This window comes from Pinus tabuliformis, chromosome 7 (assembly GCF_031772625.1).
Source record: "Pinus tabuliformis cultivar Carrire ecotype Pingquan chromosome 7, CPIR1, whole genome shotgun sequence".
NCBI lineage: Eukaryota > Viridiplantae > Streptophyta > Pinopsida > Pinales > Pinaceae > Pinus > Pinus tabuliformis.
Window position 1 is genome coordinate 1,575,554,226 of NC_142293.1, and position 10,998 is coordinate 1,575,565,223.

Here is a 10,998-nt window from a genome sequence, read left to right on the forward strand (position 1 = left end):
TTTGATACCAAAACTATATTTGTTGTCGTGATAGCTCCATCTAAACTGCAAGACTTCCTTGCCATCTAGTATAAAAACATCCTCGAAGTCTTGCTCTCCATTGCCTGGTTCCTAGAAGCCTCCTGCTCTTGAATATCCTGTAAGGTCACTTCTTTGCTTCTCCTTATGGCCGCTATTCTAAGTCCTAGCACCCACAAGAAACTTGTTGGTTTATAGATCTGCAAGATCTTCCTTGTGGACCTATCTTAGTCCTTTGAGACATCTACTAAAATCTACTACCAAGCCCCCAACCGGTATTGTCTCCCTCTCTCCCCCTAAAGGTTAACCTTTGCCAATCTTGTTGGAAAGCCCTATTGGTACTATCCTTCATACCATGCCCTGTCGACCACTAGCGACTCATGCTTGTCACAACAAATCCCCTTCCTAGCAACTTCTTGTTGGCTACTACATCTCGTAGCTACTCTACCATGCCCACTGCGACCTTTTGCCCACGCTACGATCCTCTACTCTGTGGCACCACCTACACCAAACCCTGTCACTCCTTTTACGACAAGTACATCCATGGCCTGAATCATACAACTACATACCCAACAACATTCCCCCGTAGAGTGTGACCCTGCTAGACTCTACGTAGCTCCCAAACTTGTGTAGTACCTTTTGCAATCTTTAGTGGCCTATCGGCCCTCACAAGCTCCAACCATGCATCCTTGCCTATTTGTTCGACCTACGCCTAATACACTGTCATTATCGCTTGTCCCTTGTTGCTACCCACTGCTCTCGATGGCTTCACACCACGTCCCATGCACTACCTCACCTGTCAGCGTTTCGTCCATGTATGTTGTTGCACTCTATTGTTGGTCAACCCAACACAAATTTGTGTTTCACCCCCTGCTAACTATGTTGCCTCTCCCCCCAACTCGAAGTCCTTTGGTAGTTTTTTCAATTGTTTCTGGCGTGCTGTAACAAATAGGGTTCATATACACAACAGAAAATCCAGAATATCTGGAATATGTAAATATCTATTATAAGACAAGTGATATATTCATATAAGAATGTTGAATGTACAAAAGATATGTTATATTGATATGTTAATATGATTACAAATGAGGGTCCTGCTTATATAATATGAAGGTGCCCCTTCACGAATAGTCATGTCCTTTGGGACACGTCTCTTCAATAACTAATTATTATTTAATTAATCATTATTACGATTATTATTATTTATATTATTATATTCATAACATTGCCTCCCTCTTTAGAAAAGCATTGTCCTCAAAACTTATTGCTGACAAGGCATGTCATCTGTTTCTTTGTCTTGTAATATATTCGCGTCTTTCAAAAAATTTCGATGATTCAAGATGATAGTATCCTCTAAGTGATAAACAAAATTGTAGAACTGAGAAATGATCTAACCATCCCAAATTAATCTTCTTTTGAACCTTGTGATTATTGGAAACTTGGGATGAATTGTTATAATAAGGCTGGATTATGATGACATCGATATTCTTGGAAACATAAGTCACTTGTTTCTGGTCCGAGTGATATGGCATTGCAAACTGGTTGAGATGTTTGCTTTTATGATTTGGGTGTCAATTAGGAGTTCTTGTGATCTGATTTCCCCTTATCCCATTTCTTGTTATTTCTTGATTTACTTGATAACACAACAAATTTCCATAAGTATGCCAATCACCAAAAACAAAATCCACGTCATTTGGAAAATGCACAATTAACAATGAAGCACTTTCAAACTATATCTAAAGAGGAGAGTTAAGTGACTATTGCTAAAGTGGTTAAAATGTCAACCTTTTTCCCAAGATTTAGACAAGGTCTCAAAGGGTTAGCTTCAAATGGTTTTGCACAGCTTCTAGAGGGACAAAATCCTTGGTCCAAATGGCTGGCCCAAAGAAATTTTTGGGGGGGTTAGTGAGGAGATATTAGAAGGGGGCATAGCAAGGGTAATAAATGAATATAGAACATCAGGATGGATTCTAGCTACTTTTAATACCACATTTATAGCATTAATCATAAAGGATAATAACCTAGATTCCTTTTGACCAATACAAGCCAATTTCTCCATGTAATTGTATTTATAAAATCATTTCAAAGGTGATCACAATGAGAGTAAAGAGTTTATTATCTAATTCCATTTCGTACAAGCAATTCAAGTTCTTGTATGAAAAATAGATCCATGAGGCCGCAAGTGTATCCCAAGAGGTACACATAATCAAGACAAAAAGGACTCCCACTATGGTGATCAAATTGGACCTATCTAAAGCATATGATAGGGTTAATTGGCTATATATAAAGTGATATTGATCTATTTAGGTTTTGATCTCCACTTTGTCAACTAGGTTATGAGTTGTGTGACATTGATTTCTTTTGCAATTTTAATAAATGGGTCAAGCTCAGAGTTTATAAAGCCAAGGAGTTACGAAAGGATGCCCCCCTCCCCATTGCCATTCCTTATCATAGTTGGACTAAGCAGAGTTATCTTGGAGGCAAACAAAACAGAAACTTCAAAGGCATCAAATTGTGGGTGGTGTATCCCTGTCACATCTCTTGTTTGTTGGTGCATTTTCTTATTTAATGATGGATGGATGAGAGATGTTGTGAAGCTCAAAGAGATTTTATGTTGCACTACTATAGGTATGTTCATAAATATTGATTTAGTCGATGATATCCTTCTCTAGACTAAATGACGATGAAGTTAGCTTTCTTTCCCAGTTATTCCCATAACAACAGGTTGGCTTTCAGGAGAGGCTGAAATCCTTGGGCTTTTATCTCAAGCCTAAAGATTATGGTAAAAAGGATTGGCAATCGCTTATTGCCAAGGTTAAGAAGAAATTGAATGTTTGGTATAACCGATAGCTTTCACAAGGAGGTACACCCATTTTAGCCAAGTGTGTCCTAGAGGCTATACTTGTTGATTGGATGTCATTAGTGTATATTCCTAAAGGGATTTTGGCAAAGATTATGCAATTAAGCTATAGATTGTTATGGATTGGTTCTAGGGAAGAAAAAGGAATTGTTGTCGCAAAATGGCAGGATGTTGCTTTACCAAAAGACACAGGAGGGTTTAAAGAATATAAAGTATTTTAGTAAATCCTAGGCAACTAAATGTGTTTGAGTATTGATTAGAGATAAGGGCCTTTTGTGTCAAGTTATAATTCAAAAATATGTATCTCCAGATTCAGTCAAAGAGTACATTGGATCTCCAAGTAAAAATTGCATAATTGATTAGTGATCTGGAAGGCAATGAATCTAGCATTCCCAATAATCTGTCAATGACTTATCTGGAGGATAGGAAATGGGTAGAAACTAAGGATTGGTATTGGTGCTTGGGTTGGATGTGGAGAAGGTTTCAAACTATCTGAGGGCTTAATTGAGGTTCTACATAGGACTGGTTTTTTCTTTCTGCATCAGGTGGCACATTCATATTTAACCATTATTTGGAGGCAAGAATGGAAACAAGTTCAGCTTTTAGGATTGGATGCGAGGGATGCTGAAGAATGGGGAAGATATATACACACCCTTAGACCTAGTCATGCTAGCATCAGGGAACATTAAGATGAACTCATTTGGGGGAGAAAAGCCCTGCAAATGGGGTCTACACTCCTAAACTAGGTTCTCACACTACATATGCAGCTAAAGAAAGAGGGATAGGGTCTGATGGTGGAAGGGTTTGTGTAAATTTAAAAGCCCCTTAAGGCTCAGATCTTTATGTGGTTAGAATTGAATAATAAATCCCTCACTTGGGAAAAGCTACAAAACAGAGGCATGCAAAGTCCTGGCTGCTGTATACTTTGTAAAGAATGCAATGAATCTATTGATCATTTACTAATGAATTGTCCATATACAAAGAAGGTCTGGAGGGAATTGGAGACATCATAATTGAAGAGAGTTTTACATAAGTGGTGCACCAATTCAGCTGTCAAAATATACAAAGTATTGCCTCCAATTGCTGCTAGGTCGCAACTCCAAAATATTTCAAGGAAAACAGTTTCCTCCTATTCAGTATGAGAGTATGGCTATACTATATGGATCTACACAGAATTCAAGGATCAAGCCGCCCAAACAGGTCATTGAGGAGCAGATAGGAGTAGTGCATGAGCCTACTTCCATAAGGCTTGTCAAGAAGATCCACCATTATGTGATGCTGGAGGTATGATTCATATAAATGATCAACATGTAATATCTTCAAAGGACAGCTTTGGCAAACACACCAACAACCTGCCTAAGAAAATTGCCTCAAGACTGCTGCTGATTCTGGCAACTGAAAAAAGGTGCCCAAAAATTACAGATCTTTGATGATTCACAAATTGTGGTGAATTGGATGAATGGAACAAATTCATTGGATAATTATAAATTTCGGCCTATATTTGAGGAGATTCAACTTGCTCAAACAGAGTATTTAACACATTATCTTTCAACATGTGTACAGAGAGAGGAACATGGAAACTGATGGACTCTCAAAAGCTGGATTACACTTGGAAGCAGGAGCTTGGATCATTCAGAAGAAAGTGGAAGGGCATGTCATGGAATGTCTTCATACACCTTTCATATAATCATGGGACTGTTTAAATGTGAATATCTATATGTATATTTTTTTATGGGACTGTTTATGAACATATCTAGGAGCTAATTTTTTATGAGACAAAACTGGTTTCAAACCTGTGATATATGTTAGAATGACTGTGATAGGGCTGTCATATTGACATTTTTGAAGACTGTTTATGAAGCAAGATATCTTCTCAGGCATACTTTTATCACTTCCTATGCTTAAGGATATCTCTGAAATGCAGAAACACATATAGTAAATGTAATTTTGTTTTCATAATAAAATTATTTTTTCTCTCTGAGGAAAATAAGGTAGCCTAACAGCATAATCAGAACCAATCTGGTTATAACTACCTAACATGAGATTTTAATCTAAGGGTTAAATAGACAGAATCTCTTCATACATCATTATAGGCAGCTAGTTGGATCCATTACCCAACTTCTACTTGTTGGGATCATCTCAAACAAGACTCCCAGTCTAAACTAACATCTAACTTTAACGTGGTCAAGTGTTTCTCTAACATTGTACCTTAAAGTTAAGATATACTTTACCAACATAAGATACTACAAATCATTAGAATCGAGAGTAATTTCTTAATTAATTATATGAAGTGCTCCGAAACTGGAAAGTTGAAACATATGCTAATTCAAGCTGTCTGCGGTATTGACCCCATTTAACATCATCGCAATACATCCACTTTGTCATGGATGATAAAAGTACAAAATGGTTATGCGGAATGACCCCTTGTCAACTATAGGGCTTACCTGGAGTATGCTACAAATATGTATTTTGAAATAGCAGAATAATGTTGAGAAGTCATTTGGATGCACAGAAAGAAGAAAGAAATGTCTCTAAAGGAAAGCGCAGTAAAAGAAACATTTCTTGTGATCCGCGGATGATTACCCACAAAAGATAGGAAAAATAAAATGTAACCTTGCAACTTTAATATATTGGTAAATATGAGGGTGTATGGTATATTTTTCCTGATTTTCATGTATGCATAAAACATACTAGAAATAGATCAACATAGCAGGCAAAGGGATTTTACTATGAACGTTCCTTGGGGAGAAATCACTTATGGAAAGCAATTTCATTCTTGCATATATGGTACGAGGTCAAATAAAAAATACTCTTCCATTTGGAAGGAAACAATGATGGTACTTTTTGACTGACCAATAATATACACTATGCAAATCTCCTACAGTCATTAAAGGTCAAAGTGCAAACTAGAACAGGTGATGAAACTTATTTCGTTATACCACTCATCTGTCAACTGTTAGTTCCATTCTAAAAGATAAATAATATATCATTGTAAAGAGCACTGGCACTTGGGAATCAAGTTTTTTAGAACTATAATGCTACCATGAAATATGATTTTCCAAAAGGACTGGACATCTCCAACTAGAAGCATAATATAAGTGAATTTGACATGAAAATGCCAGTACCTCAATAATCAAAAGTGCTGCAGGAAACTGGAAAAAGAAAACTAGTACTTCCAAAAAGGAAAACATATTAAACAGAACTTCAGATAAAAATTGAGTTTAACTAAAAGTAAAGCGTTCAACTGCACCCTCCATAAATGATCTGTAAATACAATAACAAGTTCGGTGTATCTCACATGTGGCAGAGAAGTAATAATATACTGCTATAATATATGAAAAAAGGGTCCTAGACTTAAATAACCCAGTAGCATGAGGTTCACATATATGCAACACAATTCTTGTATAAAAAATAAACCTAAGTTTCATACCCGGTTATAGGTGGCATTTGCAAACTGGTAACCGTTAGAACAGTCATTGTGGAATGAAGAATCTGAGTCCCAAAGGCAGAAGTCAATTCTAACCAAAAGCATAAAATCAGGACAGAATAGAAGTATATCTATTATTATTTTTCAGTTGTTTCCCCTCATCTGTAAAGCAAAGGTTTAGTAAAGCCGAATATAAACCAAAGTGTGACAACTGTGCCAGCACTGTTTCAAATATTCGTGATGCTGTATTTGAGCAGAAAAAGGTATATGACTTGACCTATAATCACAAGCATTCTCTTAAGAAACTGGCAATACCAAAGACCAATCTACTCAAAGAAGCACACAGTGGAAGTAATATGACAGAGAAATTTACTCCCAATATAACTGGAGTGCCATTGGATTACCCCCAGAATATACTTGAAAATAAGTTTGTCACAAAATTGGATACTGCAGATTAATATAGATTGTAGACTTGCCTAGAATAACTTTCACCACATGAAGATGGCTAAAAATAGCCAATGGACAGTAGACTAAACCCCGTATCTCACCACCAGTGCAGTAGAAATCCTTTTGGCAACTAGACTCTCAGAAAACCTCAGCTAAGGACATTTGTGATAGGAAACCCAACAATGCTAGACAAAACGTGTCCAAACTGATGTAGCAATGAAATTTACCAATCAGAGCTTGCGAGTTTTAATGGGCATACAACCTCAGTGACAAATCCATTACATCGTCGAACTGTAATGAGCTCATGCCCATACCAGTAGGACCTGCACTCTCTTTAAGGAATACAGAGGAAAAGTATTAGGCTTTAACCTTCAATCTCCCCCTCGAGCTGCTTTGTTGGATTATTTTGGGAGTTTGATTTGGAAAGCGCCCCAGATGACAAGGGTCCATGAGTGCTATGATCAAAATCATAATTGAATAGACCATGATGACTGGAAATTCCTTGTGGACCTCCCAACCCACAGTGTGAACATGGCTGCCTACTAAGAATGGAGTTACATTTGAGCCCTAAGCCTCTAGGTCGAAATCAAAATCAAAACTTACACTGCACAAAATATGAAACAGAACTGCTGTCATCTTGAAGGAAGCCAACCTTCTAAGCTTATCATGTTCCCCTCATGGAAAATACTAAAAGGTCACACTGTGAATGTTTATCTACAATTCAAAACTTCAAGCTTTCATAGACAAAAAACCCAATAAAGAAACAAGGAGAAGTTATATCGGATTTTAAAACAAGGCATCATTTCAGCACTTTCTAAGCATACCAAGGAACAGAAACATAGGATAAAAGCCAGAACCAATCAAATATTGATTTGATGTTCGATGCACTGATTGCCAGTAACAGTTTAAAGGCCGCAACCTTTTAACATGGTGAAAAGAAGACATTCAACCGTCCAAAAAACTTACTTCCAGCGATGAGATTTCTCGGTTTAACTGATCCAATTCGGCCTGTTTTCTGTACTTTCCATTGATATCCGGATGACGAGGAGGTGTCCTGGGCTCTGGCTGTCCCCTCCTAGATGTCGAATCCACTTCCACAGGCCCGCCAACCGCCTGCATTCTCTCTTCAAGCACGTCTATATGGACCCCTCTACTATACACAACGACCCACTGAAAATCTCGTTCATGGGGACCTGAAACTTTTATCATCCATTCCAGGCCCACAACAATGTGCTGTTGGCGCTGTATGATATTTGTTTCTATCCGTCAATGCCAAAACCGTACACAAAAGTGCTGGTTTGCCAAGGTGGCCATGGAGGGTCCAGCTAAAATTAAAAACACTGTGCACAACAGGACCTGCAATGATGGCAGGGCTCCTCAGACAAGTTGGGTTGGGTGGGTCTGCCTATCACACAATCACTGCATTCGGGTTTGCCGGTTTTCACCATATATCAGTACCCATTTCAAATCAGATCATTACCCATTTGTAATTCTTTGCTTTGGGCAGGATAGATTAGTGCGGGGTGAGGTGAGCGGTGCAATTATAAGGCCAATGTCAGGGCAGTGTGTGCATGGAAGCACGTGAGCTTGGAGTGTATATAGAGAGTGCGAGAATCTCGATTATATTCTATAATAATAACAAGCATTAGCCTTTTTGTCGCTAATTCATTCTTATTGCCCTTCAAAGCCCCTTTGCCTGCCCCACATTTAGTAAAATGTACAACCCATTATCTCCCTGCAAGCTTGATTGTTTTACATGCTTCTCGCTTTTGTTGGTATGTCTTTGTAATAAAAAATCCTCACGCAGATTATCATGGGTTTTTCCGATGCTCATATCTATTTCTACATAATCACGAGACAATGACCCCTAATCCCATGTTTTGTTGTAGTTTTCAATAATCTATAATCATGAGACAATGACACCAAATACCAAGGTCCACTAGCTATGGGTAATTTTTGGAATGGTGTGGGGATTTGGGTTCAATTGGGCCCACATGAGGTCATTTTGTTGGTATGCATGTGTAATAAAAAGCCCATAAGCATATTATCATGGGTCTTCTTGATGTTCAGATCTATTTCTACATAGAGATAATGACCCCAATCCCATTTAGGGTCTCCTAGTTTTATTGTAGTTTTCAATAATCTATAATCATGAGACAATGACACCAAACGCCATTTAAGGTCCACTGGCTATGGGTAATTTTTGGAACGGTGTGGGGATTTGGGTTCAATTGGGCCCACATGAGGTCATATTGATGTTATGATTTTGAGGTCACACATTGGGCTTTGTACTACAAGAAACTTGTCCCTACTTGTGTTTGTTTAGTACATTTGTAGTAGTGTTTCTACTTTTTTATTTTCCATCCTCATGCAGGCTTATGGTTTGTGTTTTTCACTTTTAATAATTGTCGTTCTATGTTTGGGCATAATCGAATTCTTTAAGTTTTTTTCCTCTCTTCTACTCTTTGATATATAAACCACTTTCACACTTTATTCTATTGTATTAAGGTTTAAAGAAACCTAAATATAAAATCACACCTTTTTAATATGTTTCATCCCATTTATTCTAATGGGATTGTCTTTGGCCATTATGTCCTACCTACTTTTGTGTTTATTATGTCTCTAGTGTGTACTTGGTTCATAATGGTATTCATTTCTCAACTTTTTTCAATCGACATCATGTGTGTGAATTTTGTACTCTTTTTATATAGTTTTTATATAGTTTAAAAAGTTATATGTTAGAACTTATAATTTTAAATTTTAAATGATAAAAAAATTTTAATCAATATAAAAATATTTTAACTTAAAATTTATATTCTAAGAATTTGTTTATGTTTGTGTTTATTAGGTCTCTAGTGTGTACTTGGTTCATAATAGTATTCATTTCTCAACTTTTTTCAATCGACATCATGTGTGTGAATTTTGTACTATTTTTATATACTTTAAAAAGTTATATGTTAGAACTTATAATTTTAAATTGTAAATGATAAATTGTTTTTAATCAATATAAAAATATTTTAACTTAAAATTTATATTTTAAGAATTTGTTCATGTTTTTAAGGAAAAATTTATTAATTTTTATTTTTTTAAATGATTTATCCAAATTTTATTATAAAAATATATTTTATCTAAAATTTGTTTAAATTTTATAATATAAATTTATTTTATTTTAAAAATTGCTAATATTTTATAGAAATTGTATAAAATCATTAAAAATTAAATATTTTTACAACATTATTGTCAAATATTTTATAATTTACATATTAGGAACTAGTATGATTCGCCAAGATTTTCATCCTTAAATTTTTCTTTTTATTTGAGTGAGTGAACATATTATGAATGTTTGTTTTTTAAGTTCAAATCCAAATGGAAGTTACAATATAAAATATACATATACATTGTGTTGGTTAAAATTATTTATATTTTTCTTCAAAATATTTTTTTATGAGGAATTGCCAATGACAATGAGCGTAGCGCATAAAAATAAAGTTTTAATAAAGAAAGTTGAAATGAGTGTCAGTGATAGAATATGAAGGAGTAAATTGAAAGGATCACTGTTAGAAACACTACATCTTACAACAAATGCTAAATGAATGGAATTATACCTAATAATTTGCACGTCAAACTGATTTTTTCAATTTTCACTATGATTTAAACAATTTGGAGTGAAAAAAAAATATATTGATTTTTCATATTTAATTTTAGATCATTTTAATTATTCTTTTTTTTAATATTAAATACTAGATCCCCAGATCTAGTGATTGTGTTGGCTAACAATGCCTCCACGATGTGGAGGGTAGAGGTTCGATATTCAACTCTCACTTAGTACCTTTCCTTGGTGAGTTTTATAATTACACCTAGGATGTTCTGGTAATTCATGGGGAGTTGATAGCTATTCAATACAAAATGAGGAAGGCTTTGATCCTGAGTACACAAGGTGTAGAGATGCCTTAATAATGTCATGAGCATTAGGAATGCAATTGATTACATCTCCAAGTAGTTGTGTAAGTGGATGATGATGAATATAGGTGGTGCGGTTCTTTTAACAAGTGGTACTCTAATTGGTCGCTAGCATATGTTGACCTTTCTAAACCAAAGTCCTCTATGGCCCACTGTAGAAATTTCAAGAAATTTGTTGTTGCTAATAAATTCGAGCTGAAATCAAGAGACACAAACTTCTTCAACTATTCCGCGGAAAGGAAAACACACGATAGAAACACATGGAATAACATGCAACCATTAAAAC

General features: G+C 35.8%; 1 protein-coding gene across 1 annotated transcript in view; it reads right to left on the reverse strand.

Annotated features, from left to right (window-relative positions):
• LOC149254087 (guanine nucleotide-binding protein subunit gamma 3-like) overlaps positions 1-8,304 on the reverse strand; it is a 144,732-nt gene extending 136,428 nt beyond the window's left edge. Inside the window, exon 1 of the mRNA XM_089456985.1 lies at positions 7,719-8,304. Coding sequence (XP_089313111.1) covers positions 7,719-7,961 — 243 coding nt within the window. The 5' untranslated portion in view covers positions 7,962-8,304. The remainder of the gene's footprint in view (positions 1-7,718) is intronic.
• Positions 8,305-10,998: the final 2,694 nt, after the last annotated feature.